The sequence below is a fragment of the Salmo salar genome, chromosome ssa13, assembly GCF_905237065.1.
Source record: "Salmo salar chromosome ssa13, Ssal_v3.1, whole genome shotgun sequence".
Lineage (NCBI taxonomy): Eukaryota > Metazoa > Chordata > Actinopteri > Salmoniformes > Salmonidae > Salmo > Salmo salar.
This window is the reverse complement of record NC_059454.1, coordinates 92,617,155-92,642,477: the sequence shown is the minus strand read 5'-3', so window position 1 is coordinate 92,642,477 and position 25,323 is coordinate 92,617,155. Positions and strand designations below refer to the sequence as shown.

General features: G+C 44.5%; 2 protein-coding genes across 4 annotated transcripts in view; both read right to left on the bottom strand.

Annotated features, from left to right (window-relative positions):
* LOC106568184 (bone morphogenetic protein receptor type-1B) overlaps positions 1-20,905 on the bottom strand; it is a 193,278-nt gene extending 172,373 nt beyond the window's left edge. The window contains exons 1-3 of the mRNA XM_014138295.2: positions 20,719-20,905; positions 16,310-16,440; positions 16,069-16,138 (exon numbers count right to left, since the gene is read on the bottom strand). The gene's annotated coding sequence lies outside the window, so the exon portion shown is untranslated. The remainder of the gene's footprint in view (positions 1-16,068; positions 16,139-16,309; positions 16,441-20,718) is intronic.
* Positions 20,906-21,472: 567 nt separating this feature from the next.
* The window catches only part of LOC106568185 (PDZ and LIM domain protein 5), a 112,588-nt gene continuing 108,737 nt past the window's right edge, over positions 21,473-25,323 (bottom strand). For all 3 annotated transcript variants that reach the window (XM_014138300.2, XM_014138301.2, XM_014138302.2), the window contains 5 exons: positions 24,742-24,937; positions 24,326-24,506; positions 24,047-24,167; positions 23,834-23,949; positions 21,473-22,851 (listed from right to left, as the gene is read on the bottom strand). In XM_014138300.2, the coding sequence (XP_013993775.1) occupies positions 22,762-22,851; positions 23,834-23,949; positions 24,047-24,167; positions 24,326-24,506; positions 24,742-24,937 (704 nt within the window). In that variant the 3' untranslated portion in view covers positions 21,473-22,761. The remainder of the gene's footprint in view (positions 22,852-23,833; positions 23,950-24,046; positions 24,168-24,325; positions 24,507-24,741; positions 24,938-25,323) is intronic.

The window sequence follows — 25,323 nt, the reverse complement described above, 5'->3', positions numbered from 1 at the left end:
TTATATACTGTCACACAGGCACTTATCACATAGTATTCTATACATAAGATAAGGCCATGCAACCGGAGTTGAAACCTGAGTGAGGTGCACGTGTACAGTACATAAACAGATGCATGCGCAATATATTTATGTGGTGGACACTTGATATGGTCACTTGATATCGTTGTGATATGTCACAAAATCATGTTACGACCACACATATGAATATTCATTTTATACATCAATATTTTGCTAAGTCTTGCTAAGTGGATGGTCTCTACAGAAGGTGTAAACGGTACAGCCAAATGGTTACTTGCATAGTAGCAATATCAGAAATAGTTTCAATATAAATAAAATAATATACAGTATGTACTGGTAAATACGATAGCACAATTACACTTGACATGTGGACTAAAAATAGGATAATTGTGCCTTACAGCCCATTACATAAACGAAGAGTGGATGTTATCCACCAGAGTGGGACAGCTCAGCTCAAAACTGCAGATAACATAAGGCCAGCTATTGTGAAATAATACTTGTGGATCTTATTGATTTCCTCTATCGCTTCAAGAGGCCAACTGTTCACCTGGTAATTGTGTGGTTCCAAAAGACAAAGCATCACTTTCAGATGGATGTGTGGTTTCAGAGAGAAGCCAGCTGTGAGCCTGCGATCAGGCACGATGGATGACATCCTTTTCATGCACAGCGATTTGAAGAAATACAGTGATGAATGGACTGTTTTTTAAGTTATTTGTCTAATATTAGAAGGTTCTTCATATATTTATATATTCTTAATGCCACTGCTTTACTTAGATTGGTGTGTATATGTTGTAAAATTGTTAGATATTACTTGTTAGATATTACTGCACTGTCGGAGCTAAAAACACAACCATTTCGCTACACCCGCAATAACATCTGCTAAACACGTGTCTGTGACCAAAACATTTGATTTCGAAAGCGATTTGAGTTGTCAATGTGCCACATTTCATTGTAAAAAAATCAAAAATAATCTGTTCTTAATTCATGGCATGTTGAATAGACCTTCAGTCAAATTAATGAATGCAGGACACAAATAAGAGGAATAATAGCCTACTGTCTGGAGTCATAAAAACAATTAAGCATCTGATTATTCATTATGAATAGGCTTTATTTGATTTATTTCGTTTACATTCTTCATTGTAACCACAATGTCACAAATTATTGAACACACAACATGAGCAGATTAACTTGGTCAAAACATTTCTTTATTAAATAATGTTGGTACTTATTTATTTTGTTCCAAAGCCACAAATGAGTGAGTCACTCAGCTTTATGCTGACAAATATAGCTTTATGCTGCGAAATAGACTACTAAATAGGTCAAGCCTAAACAAATATTAAAATTGCCTAAATAAACTAGTACATTTCATAAACAAATGAAGTAGCTCAGGTCTTGAAAATATGGGTAACCTTTTTCCCCTCCCTATCATCGCTGGACTCATTCAGTTTCTTCTTCACATCAGCAAAGAAGGACTCCGTGTTTCAGAAACCCACTTTCTATAGAGGGGTTATCACTCTTCTACACTGTGGTAAATAAAGACTGTTTGTTACTTAGAATAATTTCTTTCTGTTTTTAGAGAGGGAGAAAACAAAAGCCCACCGCGCCCATTTTTTGAAAATCGTCAGTCCACATGTCAAGTGTAAATACGACAAGTTCTCACTCAAAAAAGCATTTCGCTAAACCCGCAATAACGTCTGCTAAGTATGTATATGTGACCAATAACATCTGCTAAGTATGTGTATGTAACCAATAACATCTGCTAAGTATGTGTATGTAACCAATAACATCTGCTAAGTATGTGTATGTGACCAATAACATCTGCTAAGTATGTGTATGTAACCAATAACATCTGCTAAGTATGTGTATGTGACCAATAACATCTGCTAAGTATGTGTATGTGACCAATAACATCTGCTAAGTATGTGTATGTGACCAATAACATCTGCTAAGTATGTGTATGTGACCAATAACATCTGCTAAGTATGTGTATGTAACCAATAACATCTGCTAAGTATGTATATGTGACCAATAACATCTGCTAAGTATGTGTATGTGACCAATAACATCTGCTAAGTATGTGTATGTGACCAATAACATCTGCTAAGTATGTGTATGCGACCAATAACATCTGCTAAGTATGTGTATGCGACCAATAACATCTGCTAAGTATGTGTATGTGACCAATAACGTCTGCTAAGTATGTGTATGTAACCAATAACGTCTGCTAAGTATGTGTATGTAACCAATAACGTCTGCTAAGTATGTGTATGTAACCAATAACGTCTGCTAAGTATGTGTATGTAACCAATAACATCTGTGTATGTAACCAATAAAATTTGATTTGAACTCCGGACAACCTGTCAGCAAAAAAAAGAAGACTGACAAATATTCAAACCTCCATTAATTTACAAAAAGATAGTCAATTTGTGCCACAGTTTAGACTACCTACAGATCAGCGTTCTCACTCCCCTTGTAATAGTGTGGTGCAATGACAGAATGACGCAATTAACCACAATCTGCCACCATCTACCACAAACGGTTGCGGCATAAGCTCAAAACTTTTAATTGAGGAACCACTAAGACCGAAACGAGCCGGTCGGTCACATATTTAAGTGCCTTTGAATGGGGTATAGTAGTAGGTGCCAGGCGCACTGGTTTATGTCAAGAACTGCAATGCTGCTGGGTTTTTCATGCTCAACAGTTTCCTGTGTGTATTAGACACCCAGCAAGTTTAGCACTCACCAAAGTCAGATTTACTATAAGAAAAATGTTATTACCTTTGCTGTCTTCGTCAGAATGCACTCCAAGGACTTCTACTTCAATAACAAATGTTGGTTTGGTCCCAAATAATCCATAGTTATATCCAAATAGCGGCGTTTTGTTCGTGCATTCAAGACACTATCCGAAAGGGTAAATAAGGGTGACGAGCATGGCGCAATTCATGACAAAAAAATTCTAAATATTCCAATACCGTACTTCGAAGCATGTCAACCCCTTTTTAAAATACATTTTTATGCCATTTTTCTCATAAAAAAGCGATAATATTCCGACCGGGAATCTGCGTTTAGGTAAACAGACGAAAGAAAATAAAGCATGGGGTCGACTCGGGCACGCGCCTAAGCCCATAGTACTCTGATCGGCCACTTGCCAAAAGCGATAATGTGTTTCAGCCAGAGCCTGCCTCGATATCGTTCAGCTTTTTCCCGGGCTCTGAGAGCCTATGGGAGCCGTAGGAAGTGTCACGTTATAGCAAAGATCCTCAGTCTTCAATAAAAAGTGCCAAGATGGATCACAACTTGTCAGACAGGCCACTTCCTGCATGGAATCTTCTCAGGTTTTGGCCTGCAATATGAGTTCTGTTATACTCACAGACACCATTCAAACAGTTTTAGAAACTTTAGGGTGTTTTCTATCCAAAGCCAATAATTATATGCATATTCTAGTTACTGGGCAGGAGTAGTAACCAGATTAAATCGGGTACGTTTTTTATCCGGCCGTGTCAATACTGCCCCCTAGCCCTAACAGGTTAAATAGCTAGCCCTGTGATGCCGGGCTATCTACTGAGAATATTGAAAAATGTGCTTTCACCGAAAAGCTATTTTAAAATGGGACATATCGAGTGCATAGAGGAGTTCTGTATCTATAATTCTTAAATAATTGTTATGCTTTTTGTGAACGTTTATCGTGAGTAATTTAGTAAATTCACCGGCAGTGTTCGGTCGGAATGCTAGTCACATGCTAGTCACATGCTAATGTAAAAAGCTGGTTTTTGATATAAATATGAACTTGATTGAACAAAACATGCATGTATTGTATAACATAATGTCCTAGGGTTGTCATCTGATGAAGATCATCAAAGGTTAGTGCTGCATTTAGCTGTGGTTTGGGTTTATGTGACATTATATGCTAGCTTGAAAAATGGGTGTCTGATTATTTCTGGCTGGGTACTCAGCTGACATAATCTAATGTTTTGCTTTCGTTGTAAAGCCTTTTTGAAATCGGACAGTGTGGTTAGATTAACGAGAGTCTTGTCTTTAAAATGGTGTAAAATAGTCATATGTTTGAAAAATTGAAGTTTTTGCATTTTTGAGGTATTTGAATAACGCGCCGCGGGATTACACTGGCTGTTGAGTAGGTGGGACGCTAGCCCATAGAGGTTAAGAATGGTCCACCACCCAAAGGACATCCAGCCAACTGTGGGAAGCATTGGAGTAAACATGGGCCAGCATCCCTGTGAAACGCTTTCGACATCTTGTAGAATCCATGCCGCGACAAATTGAGGCTGTTCTGGGGACAAAGAGGGATGCAACTCAATATTAGGAAGGTGTTCCTAATGTTTTGTACACTCAGCGCACATAGTGCCCATCTTGCTCAATAACAATGGCAGTATGACTTAACTGTTTATAAACAGACAACTCACTGCTCAGAAGTTAATTTCCCAGACTACAAGGCTATTCTGTTGAGTTGATTGAGAGAGAATCTAAGCCCATGGGGAGTGTTGGCTTGTAAGAGATCATTCATTTCTCTGCTCCTGTACATGTGGTGGTCTGTAGAGGAGACGAGCTGCAGGACACAACCAGACCAGTGTCATGGTTGTCATCAGGAGGAATCCATGATAGATCCTCTCTCCTCCCACTCAGCTATTCCTCATTGAGGACACTGTCCTCGTTCCGCCCTATCAAATCAGCCAACCAGAGAGCAGCTGCATGTGCCATGCTGTCATCCAGATTGACAGCTAATGAACTCTGACCCCTTTTATTGCAGTACTTTTACAGCTTTATCGATTTGCTGAAAAGGAGACACAGACAAACAAGGTAGCATCAAGGCTTGACATTCTAAAGAGCTACAATGAGTCAAACATCAATGGTTAGTGAAGTTTGGGGACTGGCACATTGTAATTGCTGAGTTGGTCTTAAAAGGGGAAGACTGAAGACCCATATTTACCTGTATAAAGCCCTTGTCACAATCAAGCAAAGACACATGCAAATACAACGCTCCAGCACCAAACCAGCCCTCTTCCCCTAAACTCTGTGTGTCAGCCAAAGGCATCCCAAATCCCTCCGTGATTACCCTGTGGGTCAAGTGTCAGCCCGGGAGACGAGGCAAGGGGAGCCCTCCCCGAAAAACGAAACACATGACACACATTCTCGACGCCAAATATCACACACAGACAGACAGACAGCCAGACAGACAGACAGCCAGCCCAGAGCAGAGCAGAGCAACATACAGACAGCTGTCCTCTCACACTGTGTCTAATGCACAAAGACAGTGGATAATGAACCGATTAGATGCACCAAGATATCCATCAGTCTCTGAAGGGGAGTTAGAGCGTTAAGACGATGGTGAACCCACGGTGCACCGGGCCGGCGGTTTGACCCTACGTCTGGAGAGATGGGTCAGTGGAGAGTCACTCGACTTGGATTACTTCACTAGAATATCAAACGGAGCAGTAGAACTTGCTTTGTCTCTAGGACCTTTGACCACAATAGGAGTATGACTTTAATGGGAACAGGCTTCCTATGGAAAAACTGTATTACACACACACACACACACACACACACACACACACACACACACACACACACACACACACACACACACACACACACACACACACACACACACACACACACGATAAGTTTAAAAGACTGTCGGCTGAATAGGAATAGGTTCCGGTAGAACAGTGTTCAAGCGGACACACCCCACACACACAATGGTGTCACTTACAGACATTTGATGGTGTGTCAATACACACACAAAACAAGGTGATATTCCAGACCTGTTTACACAGACAGGGAAGAATCTCAAACAGATTTAGGTCTGCCAGAGGATCCCCCTCTACCCCCTCCCTCAAGACCGCAGAGTGGAGGTTCAATTTAAGGGTTGATCTCAAATCCGATCCCTCAGGACTGTCTAGTCTAATCTGGCTCAAGACTCATTTGCAGTCTGCAGACATCTTGTTACTGCTGGTTGGCTGTCTGGCTGGCTGCTGAGGATGCAAACATTCCCACAGACCTAGTCCCCCATTCAAAGAAATATCTACAGCAGTGTCTCCAGTACACATTATTGTCGCAGCCTCGGACAAACACCTGATTTAACCAGTCAAGTGCTTGATGATTATTTAAATCAGGTGTGCTTGTCCAACAGTCATCCCTTAACCCAGCCCGCCCCACCCAAAACATGATGGAACCAGGCCTAAAAAAGGTACCAACCACACCAGTGTAGTCCTTCCCCAAGCCCAGAATAACACCACCACCCGGGGCCCACCCACCCACCCAACCCACAGAGCGGTAGGCAGCACACCACAGAGCTCCCACTCTCCACCACCCAATCCTGTATGCAGTGACTGATTGATGACCATGTTTCTGTAGAGCGCTTCATTTTTCTGAAGCGGACACGTGTTGGCCATGAGACAGGAGAGAGAGGAAAAAGGGAGTTTTCACTGCTGCGTTTGGTTGAAATGATCTGTATTATGTCTCTGGTTTTAAGTCTGACCAGCCCAGCGGCTGCTCAGGGGTGCAGGGAGTGTGTGCACATGTGTTTTTTCCATGCTCTCAGTTGTCCAGGTATGTGTAATGAAATCTCCGGTCTTGTTTTGAAAACCCTGGGAGTCCCACTCATTTTTACATTTGAAGCTTTTCTGTGGACCTCAGCCCTGGCCCACTACCCTCTGTCTCTCCTCCTCACCCAGACCTGGTCCCAAGGAGCTGTCCAGTCCAGCTCATTTACTGCTTCATTTAGGAGTGTGTTTAAAAAGTAAAACAAACACCAGCCTCAAAGAGAGAAAACACCCACCATCCTGAACACTGTCTTCAAACTGAGAAACATCAGACGTTGGTTTGCAGTCAAATCTAAAGGTAGCTCTGTGTGTGTGTTTATGAATTGTGTATGAGCGTGTGTGTGTGTGTGTGTGTGTGTGTGTGTGTGTATTTTCGTTCATGTGTCCAGTTCAAATAAGAATGAGGAAACCAATAAAGCCACAAAATGTTGGCGCTGTGGAACAAAAGCAGCTTATCCTCCAATTTCCTGCCAGTGAGACTCCCAGGCCCAGCGCTGACAGACGCTCATTAATTGAAGTTGATCTTTAAGGAAAGTACAAGAGGACTACTGTACTGCAGCAGCACAGATCTGCAGCCGGAGCCACATAACACAGGTGGAGGGAGAGGGGAGAAGAGAGAGAAGAGGGGAAAGGGAGAGGAGAAGAGAGGACAGAGGAGGGAGGGGAGAGGAGCGCAGAAGAGCAGCTGTTCAAAACCTTCCCTTCCTCACAGCCCAGCCTCCTTGTTTTATAGAAACGCAGTAGAAAGTAAAGTTCTCAGATTAGTGTTGTATGTTCTCTGAACATATGTGGTATTGGTACAGTACTGTTCTGCTGCTGGGGAGAATACCATCACAGCAGCAGTCACCCTAGTTATGTGTGGTAATGATAACACAGCTCTTGAAGAGGTGAACATATTAGTGACATAACGACTCTGAAAATAGATAAAACTACTTTTCTAAGAGATCAACTGTAAGACACAGTGAGCTAGTTTGTTCTCATTTACACGTGAGCCTTCTGTAGACACATGGTACTTACTACATGTAGCCATGTCTGAGTAATTAACAGCTGCATCTAGGCCTGACACACCTGTAATAACGGTCCAGGCTACAGCAGAATAGCTGCTATTCTCTCTGCCACACACTTTGAGTCATATGTAACCGGATACACACCATACTCTACCTAAGCACTCAGGATTCATCAGAACAGCTAGACTCACTCCAGCAGTCAACACAGAGCGAGATACTCCAGCAGTCAACACAGAGCGAGATACTCCAGTAGTCAACACAGAGCGAGATACTCCAGTAGTCAACACAGAGCGAGATACTCCAGCAGTCAACACAGAGCGAGATACTCCAGTAGTCAACACAGAGCGAGATACTCCAGTAGTCAACACAGAGCGAGATACTCCAGCAGTCAACACAGAGCGAGATACTCCAGTAGTCAACACAGAGCGAGATACTCCAGCAGTCAACACAGAGCGAGATACTCCAGTAGTCAACACAGAGCGAGATACTCCAGCAGTCAACACAGAGCGAGATACTCCAGCAGTCAACACAGAGCGAGATACTCCAGCAGTCAACACAGAGCGAGATACTCCAGCAGTCAACACAGAGCGAGATACTCCAGTAGTCAACACAGAGCAAGATACTCCAGTAGTCAACACAGAGCGAGATACTCCAGTAGTCAACACAGAGCGAGATACTCCAGCAGTCAACACAGAGCGAGATACTCCAGTAGTCAACACAGAGCGAGATACTCCAGCAGTCAACACAGAGCGAGATACTCCAGTAGTCAACACAGAGCGAGATACTCCAGCAGTCAACACAGAGCGAGATACTCCAGTAGTCAACACAGAGCGAGATACTCCAGCAGTCAACACAGAGCGAGATACTCCAGTAGTCAACACAGAGCGAGATACTCCAGCAGTCAACACAGAGCGAGATACTCCAGTAGTCAACACAGAGCGAGATACTCCAGTAGTCAACACAGAGCGAGATACTCCAGTAGTCAACACAGAGCGAGATACTCCAGCAGTCAACACAGAGCGAGATACTCCAGTAGTCAACACAGAGCGAGATACTCCAGCAGTCAACACAGAGCGAGATACTCCAGCAGCCAACACAGAGCGAGATACTCCAGTAGTCAACACAAAAGAAAAGAAAGAAAACAAGAAAGAAAGAGCCCACTCTTAAACCTGGACAGAAGAGCAGTAGAAACATTCATGCATTTGCTGCATTGACTGACAAGTAATATCTAACAATACACACAAATCTAAAGTAAAGGAAGTCAATTAAGAATATATCAATATTTGGACGAGCAATGTCTGAGAAGCATAGACTAAAATACAGTAGAATAGAATACAGTATATACATATGAGATGAGTAATGCAAACATTATTAAAAGTGACTAGTGTTCCATTATCAAAGTGGCCAGTGATTTCAAGTCTACGTATATAGGGCAGCAGCCACTCAATGTTAGTGATGGCTATTTAACGGTCTGATGGCCTTGAGATAGAAGCTGTTTTTCAGTCCCTCGGTCCCAGGTTTGATGTACCTGTACTGACCTAGACTTCTGGATGATAGCGGGGTGAACAGGCAGTGGCTCGCTCGGATGGTTGTTGTCCTTGAGGATCTTTTTGGGGCTGAGCAAGCGCCTGTCAGGTAAGGTAGAGGTGATATGAAACTTAACTAGACTCTCAAAGCTCATGATGACAGAAGTGAGTGCTAGTAATTTAGTTCAGTTACCTTCGCTTTCTTGGGTACAGGAACATTGGTGGACATCATGAAGCATGTGGGGACAGCAGACTGGGATTTTATGCTACAATAGTCTATGTGCCGGGAGGCTAGGGTCAGTCTATTATATCTGGAGTATTTCTCCTGTCTTATCTGGTGTCCTGTGTGAATTTAAGTATGCTCTCTCTAATTCTCTCTCCCTCTCCCTCCCCTCCCGGAGGACCTGAGCCCTAGGACCATGCCTCAGAACTACCTGGCCTGATGACTCCTTGCTGTCCGAAGTCCACCTGGTCGTGCTGCTGCTCCAGTTTCAAGTTTTCTGCCTGCGGCTATGGAACCCTGAGCCGTTCACCGGACGTGCTACCTGTCCCAGACCTATTGTTTTCAACTCTCTCTCTCTACTGCTCGGATATGAAAAGCCAACTGACATTTACTCCTGAGTCGCTGACCTGTTGTACCCTCTACAATCACTATGATTATTATTAGACCCTGCTGGTCATCTATGAACATTTGAACATCTTGGCCATGTACTGTTATAATCTCCACCCGGCACAGCCAGAAAAGGACTGGCCACCCCTCAGAGCCTGGTTCCTCTCTAGGTTTCTTCCTAGGTTCCTGCATTGCAGGGAGTTTTTCCTAGCTTCTACATCTCTGTTCTCTGCTGCCAATGACTGGAACAAACTGCAAAAATCTCTGAAGCTGGAGACTCATATCTCCCTCACTAGCTTTAAGCACCAGCTGTCAGAGCAGCTCACAGATCACTGCACCTGTACATAGCCCATCTGTAAACAGCCCATCTATCTACCTACCTCATCCCCATACTGTATTTATTTATCTTGCTCCTTTGCACCCCAGTATCTCTACTTGCACATTCATCTTCTGCACATCTACCATTCCAGTGTTTAATTGCTATATTGTAATTACTTCGCCACCATGGCCTATTTATTGCCTTAACTTACCTCATTTGCACTCACTGTATATAGACTTTTTGTTTTCTTTTGTTCTACTGTATTATTGACTGTATGTTTTGTTTATTCCATGTGTAACTCTGTGTTGTTCTATGTGTCGAATTGCTACGCTTTATCTTGGCCAGGTCGCAGTTGCAAATGAGAACTTGTTCTCAACTAGCCTACCTGGTTAAATAAAGGTTAAATAAAAAAATAAAAATAATCTGCATTGCTTGCTGTTTGGGGTTTTATGCTGGGTGTGACATCGGCTGATGTAAAAAGGGCTTCATAAATATATTTGATAGGGTGAGATTGAATATGTCCGTTAACAGTCCAGCCAGCTGGTCTGCGCATGCTCTGAGGACGCGGCTAGGGATGCCACGGAGAATGAGAGCCACAGTCCTTGGTAACTGGCTGCGTCGGTGGTACTGTGTTATCCTCAAAGCGGGCGGAAAAGGTGTTTAGCTTGTCCGGAAGCAAGAAGTTGGTGTCTGCGACCTGGCTGGTTTTCCCTTTGTAGTCCATGATTGTCTGTAGACCCTGCCACATACGTCTCTTGTCTGAGCCGTTGAATTGCAACTCCACTTTGTCTCTGTACTGACGTTTTGCCTGTTTGCCTTACGGAGGGAATAACTACACTGTTTGTATTTGGCCAAGGCTTGTTAATGACGATCTGTCCTCATAGGAGAGTTATAGGCAGAGACAAGTCCAGCACACAGACAGGACCAACAGCTGTACAGAGACAAACTACAGTACAGGTGAAAGTCAAATGGTGAAATGAGTCTAACATTTAATACCCCAGATAATGATATTAGGAGAGTGTCCTGGGTTTGACAGGGAGTGGGGATGGTGTTACAGAGGTAAGAGAGAAGATCCTCCTGGGATGTTGAGCACACGAGGCATGACGTCATTTGTTTTGGCTGGCTCTCTAATCCTGTGATGTGTGCTAAAACCTGCCAGGCATCCACTGTGCTGCCTGTGCAACCTGTGTGTGTGTGTTCCCATGTGTTACTCCACTATGAATCCTGTAATTGGCTGATTGAAAGGGAACCTGCCTGACTGTACATTTTCCATTACAATTTCTAAATATAGCTCAGTGCCAGTACACTGACTGACTGACTGACTGACTGAGAGCCATTGTTGAGAGTCCAGAGAGAAGCCGAATTTGGCGCGGCCTGCCACCAGAACACACCACTGATTACACACTCCCATGAGGATCTCATCACAAACATTAACACAAAGCATACAGTACATGATACTGCATCCATAATGTCAAGAATCTGTATTGGTTTATGTTATATAGACAAAAATGATATTCACTTCATCCGTTTTATTCTGTATTGTTGTTGACCAGGATGTTAGTCAGGCTGTAATTAAGAGATTGGTCAGAGCAGCCAAGGATATGAGAGAGCATCCTGATAACATTTAGTGTATGGATGTCCTACAGTATAGGACTGGGACGGGGCTCAGCATGCCAAGCTTTGATGTCATCACATTTCCATGCAGACAACCACGGTAAGACCAGGTACTGTATGATTCAGATCGCCCCCTGCCCGGTATCTATGTAAAAAACACAGAAAATCCATTTGAATCTGTCGTCAAAAAATACAGGGGCAGGCGAATAACGTGAGCAGGAGAGAAAAGATGATCTGTTTTTCCCCTCTCTCCTTGCTGTCAGAACCAGTTAGCGTACAAGCGTGGGGTTTCGTTGCAACTACACTCCAAGACACAGGCAGGAATTTAGAACAAAGACACTCAGACTGTATTGGTTCTTCAAAAGGACATTCAACATAATATGATGGATGTGTTTTCAGAGTGGGGGAAAGCCTCAGTCCCCAGGGTGTGTTTATCTATGTGGTTATGAGGGTGGGAGGGTTTTGGGAGTTAAAAAGGAGAGTAAAGCCATAAGATAGAAATGTTCCTTGAGCTTTGCATCCTAAGACCTTATGCCATGTAATTATCACAGTGAAATAACAGAACCGTAGTAGAGCTGAGTAAGTAGACCATTAAGCCAACAGAATGAGCAGGGCTACGTGTTGAATCTCCCATTGCACTTCAAACAGGTGTCATCATGTAGGGTGGTCTGTCTGCCTCAGCCGTTCTACCATAGACCTACACTGCTTTAATAACCCACTGAGTTACAGCGTATAAACACAGACCAACATCCTGGTTGCTACCTGTCTGGTGTGTGTATGTGTGTGTGTGTGTGTGTGTGTGCTTACATGTACAATACAGTAATCTTTTCCATATAGAGGACGCACACCCAATTCAAATAAATCCATCTCAGTGTGACTACTTTGACACTCCCTCTCTCAGACACAGCTGTCTCTTATTTGCCAGGATCCAGCCGCATATGGAGATACAGTGTGAACTTCAACACACAGATTCTTTGCATTCTTTAACGGAGTGTTACTCTCCAGCCATCTAAACCAGCGCTCTGCTACTACAGGCCTCTCCTCTTTCCTGACACCAGGTCAATGTCCTAGTCCACAGCAAACAGCCTCTTATCAACACAACCAGCTACGTTCTTCTGTGGAGGGGACTCTTCACTGACTCCAGTTCAGATCCTGACTGTTGGAGTGCTGTCAGAGCCTTGTCAGCACATTGTTTTGTTTATGCCTGTAGTGGCAAGTTCATTTCTTAAGGGTTAAGGAATGCTAATTAAACTCTACAGCAGCAACTCTCTGACCCAGTGTGGAAATCAATGAGAGGGAGAGAACATACTGTATAAGAGGCCTTGTCAGAGACACACACAATCACTCCATTGTGTTGAAATTGTTTGATATATTGAATGAACACACTTAATGATGTGGCCTTCACCCGTTCTGTTCACAGACCCCCATTCAACTTCAGTTTAAAAGGCCGAGGCTTCACACCCACTGAGAGCAGGAGTAACAATGACAGCAGCAGAGAAAAGTTGCCTACAATGACATCCCATCAGTGTTGGACTGTCCTCAGATCAGCTACGGGGGACAACTCTATAACATGCCCCAATAGCCCTTATGTCTCACCTGTCCTCAGGTCAGCTGTGAGGATAGGTTCACTCAGTCCCATGAGTGCAGTTAAGCTGCTACTCCACCTAGTTCCATGCCTGTAGTGCAGTTAAGCTGCTACTCCACCTAGTCCCATGCCTGTAGTGTAGTTTAGATGCTACTCCACCTAGTCCCATGCCTGTAGTGTAGTTTAGATGCTACTCCACCTAGTCCCATGCCTGTAGTGTAGTTTAGATGCTACTCCACCTAGTCCCATGCCTGTAGTGTAGTTTAGATGCTACTCCACCTAGTCCCATGCCTGTAGAGTGTAGTTTAGATGCTACTCCACCTAGTTCCATGCCTGTAGAGTGTAGTTTAGATCCTACTCCACCTAGTCCCATGCCTGTAGAGTGTAGTTTAGATGCTACTCCACCTAGTCCCATGCCTGTAGTGTAGTTTAGATGCTACTCCACCTAGTTCCATGCCTGTAGAGTGTAGTTTAGATGCTACTCCACCTAGTTCCATGCCAGTAGAGTGTAGTTTAGATCCTACTCCACCTAGTTCCATGCCTGTAGAGTGTAGTTTAGATGCTACTCCACCTAGTTCCATGCCTGTAGAGTGTAGTTTAGATGCTACTCCACCTAGTTCCATGCCTGTAGTGCAGTTAAGCTGCTACTCCACCTAGTCCCATGCCTGTAGTGTAGTTTAGATGCTACTCCACCTAGTTCCATGCCAGTAGAGTGTAGTTTAGATCCTACTCCACCTAGTTCCATGCCTGTAGAGTGTAGTTTAGATCCTACTCCACCTAGTTCCATGCCTGTAGAGTGTAGTTTAGATGCTACTCCACCTAGTTCCATGCCTGTAGAGTGTAGTTTAGATCCTACTCCACCTAGTTCCATGCCTGTAGAGTGTAGTTTAGATGCTACTCCACCTAGTTCCATGCCTGTAGAGTGTAGTTTAGATGCTACTCCACCTAGTTCCATGCCTGTAGAGTGTAGTTTAGATGCTACTCCACCTAGTTCCATGCCTGTAGAGTGTAGTTTAGATCCTACTCCACCTAGTTCCATGCCTGTAGAGTGTAGTTTAGATCCTACTCCACCTAGTTCCATGCCTGTAGAGTGTAGTTTAGAGCCTACTCCACCTAGTTCCATGCCTGTAGAATGTAGTTTAGATCCTACTCCACCTAGTTCCATGCCTGTAGTGTAGTTTAGATGCTACTCCACCTAGTTCCATGCCTGTAGTGTAGTTTAGATCCTACTCCACCTAGTTCCATGCCTGTAGAGTGTAGTTTAGATCCTACTCCACCTAGTTCCATGCCTGTAGAGTGTAGTTTAGATCCTACTCCACCTAGTTCCATGCCTGAAGAGTGTAGTTTAGATCCTACTCCACTTAGTTCCATGCCTGTAGTGTAGTTTAGATGCTACTCCACCTAGTTCCATGCCTGTAGAGTGTAGTTTAGATGCTACTCCACCTAGTTCCATGCCTGTAGAGTGTAGTTTAGATCCTACTCCACCTAGTTCCATGCCTGTAGAGTGTAGTTTAGATGCTACTCCACCTAGTTCCATGCCTGTAGAGTGTAGTTTAGATGCTACTCCACCTAGCCAGTGCTAACAGCTACTGTCAAACTTTCAACTCCACATCCCCTTTTAAATCAGTAAGCAGGTCCACTGTGTGTGTCGTCCCACATTCCTCTCTCACTGAGTTTGAGGGATCCATGTCTCAGAGCCAGGTAAGAGACACACACAGTGGACCATGTGCCGTTTGCCACAGTCAGCATCCATTGGCTGGCCTTACTGTGTCTCTACAGACTGATTCTGCAGTGTAGCCTACACAGAGCTGACTCTATTAGCTGCAGTGTAGCCTACACAGAGCTGACTCTATTAGCTGCAGTGTAGCCTACACAGAGCTGACTCTATTAGCTGCAGTGTAGCCTACACAGAGCTGACTCTATTAGCTGCAGTGTAGCCTACACAGAGCTGACTCTATTAGCTGCAGTGTGGATTCACTTACGTCCTCATTGATATGTTTAGCAGTTAGTCAATTAGACGCTCTGGAGGTTCACTGCCACCTACCCATCAGTGAGCTTTCTACACGCCACCACCACCCAAACGCTACACGCCGCCACCACCACCACCCAAACGCTACACGCCGCCGCTACCACCACCACCCAAACGCTACACGCCACCACCACCCAAACGCTACATGCCGCCGCTACCACCACCACCCAAACGCTACACGCCACCACCACCCAAACGCTACACACCGCCGCTACCACCACCACCCAAATGCTACACGCCACCACCACCCAAACGCTACACGCCGCCGCTACCACCACCACCCAAACGCTACACGCCACCACCACCCAAACGCTACACGCCACCACCACCCAAACGCTACACGCCACCACCACCCAAACGCTACACGCCGCCGCCACCACCACCACCCAAACGCTACACGCCACCACCACCACCACCCAAACGCTACACGACACCACCACCCAAACGCTACGCCACCACCCCACCACCAAACAACACCACCAGCACCACCCAAACGCTACACGCCGCCACCACCACCACCCAAACGCTACCACCACCACCACTCAAACGCTACACGCTACCAGCACCACCCAAACGCTACACGCCACCAGCACCACCCAACCACCATCACCACCAGCACCACCACCAGCACCCAAACACCACTAGCACCACCACCAGCACCCAAACACCACTAGCACCACCACCAGCACCCAAACACCACTAGCACCACCACCAGCACAGAAATCCAATAAGAAACAAGGATAGGAAACTCATCTTCCATTTAAACAATAAAGAAGAAGTAAGAATAGAAAGCAGACTCACCATCCAACAATGAGGGGTTAAACAACAGTCTGTCATTATTGCCATCCAAAGTCACAGCTGCTGTCTTCTTCTGAAAGAGAAAGTTAATAAAACAGCTTAGATTTTCATATATTTTCCAATTAATGGTATTTGCCAGACGTGATTCAGACTGAATTTCAGCCAGGCTCAAGGCAATTCCCTACCTGGGATTTCAACCAATGCCTCTTGCCAACATTCAACAACTACTATCTCTATGTCTCACCCCTCCTCTGTCTTCTCCCCGTTTCTCCTCCTAATAACAGGATGCCCAATTTCTCTCACAAGGTTATAGACCTTCCAGGCAAAGAGCACACAGCTAGCAGCTTGAAGTAATTCCTGCTCCTTCCCGCCTCCCTTCATCGAGAGAGAGAGAGAGAGAGAGAGAGAGAATTATCAGTAATTATCAAAGACCAACTGGAACCTATAGGAAAGGAGAGGATTACTAGAAAGTGGAACAAGATGAGGCCTCTTGCTCCTCTTCTTCTTCCTCCACCTCTTCTGCCCCAGTGCTGATCTGAACCAGAGGTGCACACTCCACAGACCATGTGATTTCCCCTCAGGAGGAATGCTACAATGGATGAACTCATGACAACAAGCTTTAATCTATATCCATATATGAATGATATTTCAACACTTCCAGAAATCTGAGAGGAAATATTATTGGACCATGAAGACTGTAGGCCTAAATAAGTGACTGTTTCTAGTGTTCTAAAGCTGAGGGTTTTCTCATAGGCGACGGCAAGTATGTCCTCCTTGTCCCAATGTTGAAACCCAGAACTCTGTTAATATGAAGAATGACAGTAGGAATCACCAAGGGAACATAATCTATCTTCTCCATGGCTCCTCTTACCTATGTCCTGAAAATGTATCCTAGTCCTCCTGAGGGATGAGAATGTCTGGAGCAGACAAGCAGAGAACTGCATCCCTGGGTCTGTGATGTGACCATTGTTTTCCAGGGGAAAATGTTGTTTTTCCTTCAGAGTGTCCGGGTGTGCATGGTAACTACAGAGTGTCCGGGTGTGCATGGTAACTACAGAGTGTCCGGGTGTGCATGGTAACTACAGAGTGTCCGGGTGTGCATGGTAACTACAGAGTGTCCGGGTGTGCATGGTAACTACAGAGTGTGTGGGTGTGGAATGAACTCCAGCTGCAGTATTGGCAGAAAGAAAGCAAAGGGATTAGATGATTGATGGAAAAGCCATACCTGTGTAAAGCCTTGATATCAGATGCTCTTGAGCTCGGAAGTGTGTTTGTGCACTCATGCAATATCAGACACCCATGTGCTTAAATCTACTCCCACACTCATCAAGAGCAGGAACAAAGGGGAATAGAGAATGTTCTGGCATTTGTGGCTGGTAAAGCCATTGAAAGAGGGCTGATATCCTCCGTTCTCCTTCTGTTGTCCTCTCCTCTGTCAAGCCCCTGAGACATAGTAGGCTGCTAGGGCAGGGGTCGGCAGGCGGCCTGCGAGACTGTAAAATACCCAGGAATCTGTTCCCAGGAACAGGAATCTGTTCCCAGGAATCTGTTCCCAGGAATCTGTTCAGGTATTCCCAGTACTAAAAGAAGAGACTTATGCGATCGTGTCTCAATGTAATCAAGGTATGAAATGATGGTATTTGAAATGAACAATCTCTTTTTGGCTTAGTTGTGGTCAATTTGCAGTGTACAAATTATTATCATTATGTTTTGGCCCCCGACCATCGACTCCGACGAAAATTGGCCGCAGGTGAAACTGGTTGCGCTATAGGGCACGTTCCAAAGTCATTCCACGGAACGCTCGACCCTTGTACTTGACTGATGAATCAAGGTCACTAATTAGTAAATATCACCTGGTTGTCTACAGTAGGTCTTAATTGAAAGAAAAAAAACTAAAACTCAGACACTGAGGCCTGGTGGAATGAGTTCGACACCCCTGCGCTAGGGACTCGATGGTCCCTGTCTGGACCTCTGTCTCCAACCAACACTGTAACAAGACACACATGTGATTGTCTGTGTTCAAATCCTCCTGAAGATATTTATAAAGGGATGAACAAAGATATCCCTCAATAACCTGAGTGCTAATTCCATTTCTCCTGAGATTGATACCAGACAGTCCCACCCTCTTCAACACTTTCTCAATATCTTTCAAACATTCTCTAAGAGGAAAACCTTCCCCCCTCTTCCCAAATACTGGCAGCTTGTTAATATGCGCCCAGGAACTCTTCTTTGATTGGCTGAGCTCACTTCCTGTAATTATAAGGGAGGAAGTCGGGGTGAGAGGGGTCGCAGCTTGCTAAGCTTAGCCCTGCGGACAGACCCAGATTCAGACCCATGACTACCCTGTGTGTCTCTCTATAGGCCGTAGGTTTAGGTTTTTAACTCAAAGGTAAAGGAAATAGGTGTAACCTGCAGATACCTGGAAATCTGTCAAACATTATTTTACATATCTCACTTGTGAAACACAGACCCTGCAGTCTTCCATAATCACAGGACCGGTGTGTCTTCAACATTTAGTAGGTTATTTATTGATCACATTTTGTATTTATTTAACTTGGCAAGTCAGTTAAGGACAAATTCTTATTTACAATGACGGCCTACACCGGCCAAATGCGGACGACGCAGGGCCAATTGTGCGCCGCCCTATGGGACACCCAATCACGGCCGGTTGTGATACAGCCTGGATTCGAACCAGGGTGTCTGTAGTGACGCCTCCAGCACTGAGATGCAGTGCCTTAGACCGCTGTGCCACTCAAGAGCCACAAGGGAGATGACCTTGAGGCAAATGGGAGACGACAATCATTCAGTGACAAACCAAATGTTTTGTTCAACAGATACCTGGCAGGTGCATTGTCATCACCTCTCCTCCCAATATCAACGTGTCTCATTTTCGACATCCTGATTATTACCAGACTGCCCGTGTGGCCAGCCCTGTATCACACAGTCGTTTTCACACCGGAGATGAATACCTTTACACAACTCCCATAACAAGACCTCCCAAGACCACCACGTGGGTAAGTTACACAGTAAGACACACACTCCGACGCCAGAAACACACAGAGCCCAACAGTGAAACGCTCCCAGCCTCAGTCTGTGGTAGGCCACAAAAACACAGGCCTGCCAACCACCCTCCAGCCTCCCTCCACATCCCTGTAGGCTATGGTGTTGGTGTGTGTGTGTTTCTGTGTCTGGTGCTGCTGCCAATCCTGGGTGGTAGTGAGATCACTGTGGTTCATTCTAGACCACTCACTCAGGCTTCCATCAATGATCCTCTCTGTATTGCATAGGACTGCATGTTATATCCTAAATGGCACCCTATATAGTGTACTACTTTTGACCAGACCCCTATGGGACTTGGTCAAAAGTAGTGCACTACATAGGGTATAAGGTCCCATTTGACAAGGTGAAGACTAGTATAAAATATAAGGCTGTGCTTGGATGGTTGCTCTTGGGGTTCTGGCTGGCCTAACTTCAGGAGCTGGAGGCCAGTGATGTTTTTGGTGGTCCACTGCAATCACTGTGGGGCTGCTGATTTGTGTTCCCATCAACTGGTGTATAGTGGCATGGGGTCAAGGGTAATATTTGATTGGACTGAAACCCCATTTAAAGACAGTCATGCCACGCCACAATGCTTTGTTCTGTTCACCAGTCTATCATAGAACTCCAGTAGACCAGAGAGAGAGACACATATTTACACACATGCACCCAGTGTGATAAAACAGTACAGTTGGCCAATATCTTGTACTGAACCCAGGTCCACTGTGTCTTAATGTGTGAGTATACTACAGTATATCTTCCTACTGAATATAAAATACAATCTCCCCCAGGCGCTGTGAAGTCTGTACATGGGGATCCTAATAAATCCTAATAAATCTAAAATAATGAGCAGTATCAATCCAGGACTCTGCCAGAGGCGGTATTTCAACATCACACAGAGTTCATTATTAAGAGACACTTTCAATGAGATAGCTAGTAATGGGTGTAAGGTCATACTGATAGCAAGGGGTGTAAGGTCATACTGGGGCTATATTAATAGACAGTAAACAAGACTTCACAGGTACACCAAAAACACTCATACCCCTCTAGCCATAATTGGTAACATTTCTTGTATCATCAAGAGGAAGCATTATAAAGCATCATTTTCTATGATTACTCTCATACTATTGAAAATCAGAGTTGATGAAAAGTCTTACGGTATTGTGAAAGTAGCCTTTTGCAAATGTATCCAAATATTAAGCTATAATCTTAGGCTATTTGAGAAAAAAGTTGAATACGTTTATCATAGTTGTACGTTGGAGGTGTATTTTCCAGGGCTTTAGCCTACAGTAAATCACTTGATCTAAAGTGGCATTTGGAGATTTATTGTGTGGCGATAATTGCTAATTGCTAAATGCTGATAAACATCAACGCCAGCTCCTGAAATCTCGGAACCAGAGCAGAGGAAGCAGGCGGTCGGTGATAGTTCAGGGGATGCTAATTGGATCCATCACCGCCGTCAAAACCTGTGTATCATGACTGAATTACATGACTCGCAAACTAAACACAATACCACCACTTTTACATTCTGACAGAAGTAAGGATACAAGCTAGCGACCAGAATTGATGCAAGCTAAAACTTGCTATGAAAACACCTGGTTTTCTAAACAAACTTACCTTTGCCTCGCGTAGAATAGAAAGATTCCGATATGATGGTTTGGTCACAATTATTTAGAAAATTTCGTCTAGGCTTTTTCGTTTTTCTACTTTTGTGTTGTGTCGGATTTCTAACTTCTCCAAGTGAACGGGCTCTACATAACATTAGCTACGTTTTCGCCGCGCGGTATAGGGCTCCCACCTCCGACGTCTTGGAGAAGTACAGTTTGGTCCCCCGCTGCTCCAAGTGGCCCTTTCGTTTCACTTTATCTACGGATGGAAATCTTTATTGCATAATATGCACCACTTGACATTTTCCCCTATAACTTTTTTCAGTCATTGTTTATTCAAAAGGTACATTGTAGTCTGCACTTTTGCAGTGTCATAATGTCATCATTAATTTGAGGCAAGACAGGACACCTGAGAGAAATGTTATCTCCCCTGTTTCCTTGGAGATCGCCTAGGTGAGCGTGTGAGGGGACTCAGTGCCTGTCTGTATGGCCTCATCTGACACCGAACAATATTGTTATATTGCTGCATCATGTCTGTGTAGCAAAGAAAGGTTGGTTTATTGAACACCAGTCCTAATATAAGTTGGCATAAAAGCGGAACAAAGTTTTGAGCTTCATCATCACGCTGTTGGCTACATACGGGGTATTAATGGAATCAACCAGTCATATTTAGAGGTTTTGATCTGCGATCTCTATAGTGACACTATGACAAACAATGATAACATAAAAACACAAACAAAAACACACACATGACTGAATCCTTATTACTTTCAAAGACTTTATATGAAATTGTAGTTTTCTTTTTACAAATAGAAGACCAATACACTTGAATTAATGTACTGTATTTCCCAATAAAATTGTGTTCTTCCCACAAAGGTCTAATACAAATCACAATAACACTGAAATTGTAGAGATGTAGAGAAAAATGTTAACATTTTAGTCTGTAGTTTGGATGAGTAACATCATGGCAAATATGATTGATTGGTAATGCAATGAATTACACCAATAAACACCACATAGACAAGCATTCATCAGTGGCAGGAAAAGCAAAATGGTGTCTAAGTTTAGGTTAAAAATGTATGGAAATGTAATCCATAAAAATACTTTGAAAAATCAATACAACAATAAACTCAGAAAACCCCTACTGATAATAAAATAACAGCTGTCTGTCCTGACCGTTTGTAAACCACTCTATGTGCAAACTGACCCTAGAAAGCCCAAAATACAGTACATTCCTACATCCCTCCAGCCCCAATAAATATACTACCAGGATAAATACAGATCTGTCTACAGATTCAACTAGACCAGCAGAGAGAGAGACAGACAGAGACAGAGGGGAGAGGGGGGCTGTCTAGTTGTTCTCAATAACACATTCTTTTTCAATAAGGTGATAATTGATTTGAATATGTCCACTGATTAATGTTAATTTGATAAGGTCACCATTATTTATATATATATATACTAAAATAAGACTTTAATTAGAGTAACTACATACATGCTAAAGGATCATATGTAGTGGATTTTCATTTATGAAATAAATTCATGTTGAGGGCTTCAAGAAATGTCATGATGAGCCAGATATGGCCCTGGGCCGCTACTGGAGTATGTGTTCACCTGTATGTAAAGAACATTTCAATCGGATATTTCATGAAAAATCATACCTCCCTTCAAGTCAACATACTTTCTCCCATCATGCACTTTGTCTGACTTCAACAAATCTTCAAATAACTAATGAATTTAAATCGGTAGAAAAGACACTAGGTACTTTTTCATACCTTCATTTTAGCAAAATATTTTCCCCTTTTATATGGCACAAGCGGTGAATGGTAAACTACACACACACACACACACACACACACACACACACACACACACACACACACACACACACACACACACACACACACAGAGAGAGAGATACATCAGAGAAGATGAAATAAAGCGTAAATCCCCATAACCAGACATCTGTTAATAAAAGTCATAATCAGATAAATCAATCTTTTAAAACTACCAAAAAATATCAACAACTCTGTTCTTCACTCCTGCGGGTGGGTCAGATCGTGACTGTATTGGCATGTTTCTTGCACAGAGCCTTGTCCTTTTTAGAGAAGAAGGCTTGGCCCTCCAAACTGGTGTTGCAGACCTAGAAAAAGACAGACAGAGTACAGTAGTGTCAGTGCTACAACCCTTCTATTTTATCTACTCCACTCCTCTCTCGCTCCATGCCCCCCTCTCTCGCTCCATGCCCCCCTCTCTCGCTCCATGCCCCCCTCTCTCGCTCTCCATGCCCCCACTCTCTCGCTCTCCATGCCCCCTCTCTCTCTCTCTCTCCATGCCCCCCCTCTCTCTCTCCATGCCCCCCTCTCTCTCTCTCTCTCCACCCCCCTCTCTCTCTCTCTCCATGCCCCCCCCTCTCTCTCTCTCTCCATGCCCCCTCTCTCTCTCTCTCTCCATGCCTCCCTCTCTCTCTCCATGCCCCCCTTTCCTCTCTCTCTCTCTCTCTCTCTCTCTCTCTCTCTCTCTCTCTCTCTCTCTCTCTCTCTCTCTCTCTCTCTCTCTCTCTCTCTCTCTCTCTCTCTCTCTCTCTATGCCTCTCTCTCTCTCTCTCTCTCTCTCTATGCCTCTCTCTCTCTCTCTCCATGCCTCTCTCTCTCTCTCTCTCTATGCCCCTCTCTCTCTCTCTATGCCCCTCTCTCTCTCTCTATGCCCCTCTCTCTCTCTCCATGCCCCTCTCTCTCTCTCCATGCCCCCCCCTTTCTCTCTCCCTCCCTCTCTCTCTCCCTCTCCATGCCTCCCTCTCTCTCTCCCTCTCCATGCCCCCCTCCCTCTCTCTCCATGCCCCCCTCTCTCTCTTCATGCCCCTCCCTCTCTCTCTCTTCATGCCCCTCCCTCTCTCTCCATGCCCCCTCTCTCTCTCTCTCCATGCCTCTCTCTCTCTCTCTCCATGCCTCCCTCTCTCTCTCCATGCCCCTCTCTCTCTCTCTCTCTCTCTCCATGCCCCCCTCTCTCTCTCTCTCTCTCTCCATGACCCCTCTCTCTCCATGACCTCTCTCTCTCTCTCTCTCTCCATGCCTCCCTCTCTCTCTCCATGCCTCCCTCTCTCGCTCCATAGGAGGCTGACTTACTGCACACACGAAGCAGGTATCATGCCAGGTGAATCCCAACGCCTCCAGAAACTTGTCTCCTGCCTCGATGGGAAAGTCGCAACCATGGCAACTGGTACCAAAGAGTTGATAGTAGTCTGAATGGGAGAGGGTCAGTATAATGTTACTTTCATGACGCAAATAATTTCACAGTGCCGTTCATTCCCTAAGACCTTGCTTGCTGTGACCTCTCACCTCTTTCACAGTATGGCAGCCCATCCTCCAGGTGGAAGGTGTTGTTTCTGATTGGCTGCTGGCAGGACGCACACAGGAAGCAGTACACATGCCATGTCTGCTTCAGGGCATTGATGACTTCCTGTAAAAAAGTACAAGGGATTATAGGGAATTATATTACTGTCATAATGCCATAACTTGATTTCAATATGTGTCTGTGCATTAGAAGAGGAAGCTAAGATAGTTGAGCAAGGTGGACAAGCCAAGATACTATACTGTCTCCTAAAGTATGTCACTCACCCCCAGGACCTTCTGCTGGCAGCTGGTGCAGGTAGGGGCGAAGAACTTCTCATAGCAGTGAGCACAGTACACTGTTCCCCTCTCCTCCACAAAGCCAGACTCCACCAGAGACATGTGGCAGTGGGAACAGTTAAACTCCTCAGGGTGCCAGGACATGCCCATGGCCACCAGGAAAGGACCTCTGTGGAAGATAGTAAGGGGTCAGAGGTCAGGGTAACAAGACAAAAAGAGAGGTTGACTTTTTTTGGTAAAATTAACTTTAAACACCACTTTATCAATTTCATATGTATTTGAAAGGGACTAAACTAATCAGACGTAAACCCTTAGGATTAGGCTGTGTCCAAAATTCTAATATAGTGCACTACTTTTGACCATAAGTCAACACATGGCTTCCCATACTGACTGTTGGTACTGACCTAATGACCTTGTCACAGTGGCCACACATGGGGGTGCGTGTTCCCGCTGCGATGTGTTCGGCCCGCTGTACCAGGGAGTTCTGGTCCTTGGGGTGCGCCTGGGGGGCGGGGCGGTCAGAAACTTTGGGTACTGTGGGTACTGGTGCAGTGTTGCTGACCCGCCCAAAAGAGGGCGCAGCGCCACCCTTAGATAAACCTAAAGAAACAGAAAGTACACCATGGGCCAGTTGTTTCAGTCACACCATACAGAGATAAACAAAAAATCACATCCATTTGTCCAGTTGTTTCAGTCACACCATACAGAGATAAACAAAAAATCACATCCATTTGTCCAGTTGTTTCAGTCACACCATACAGAGATAAACAAAAAATCACATCCATTTGTCCAGTTGTTTCAGTCACACCATACAGAGATAAACAAAAAATCACATCCATTTGTCCAGTTGTTTCAGTCACACCATACAGAGATAAACAAAAAATCACATCCATTTGTCCAGTTGTTTCAGTCACACCATACAGAGATAAACAAAAAATCACATCCATTTGTCCAGTTGTTTCAGTCACACCATACAGAGATAAACA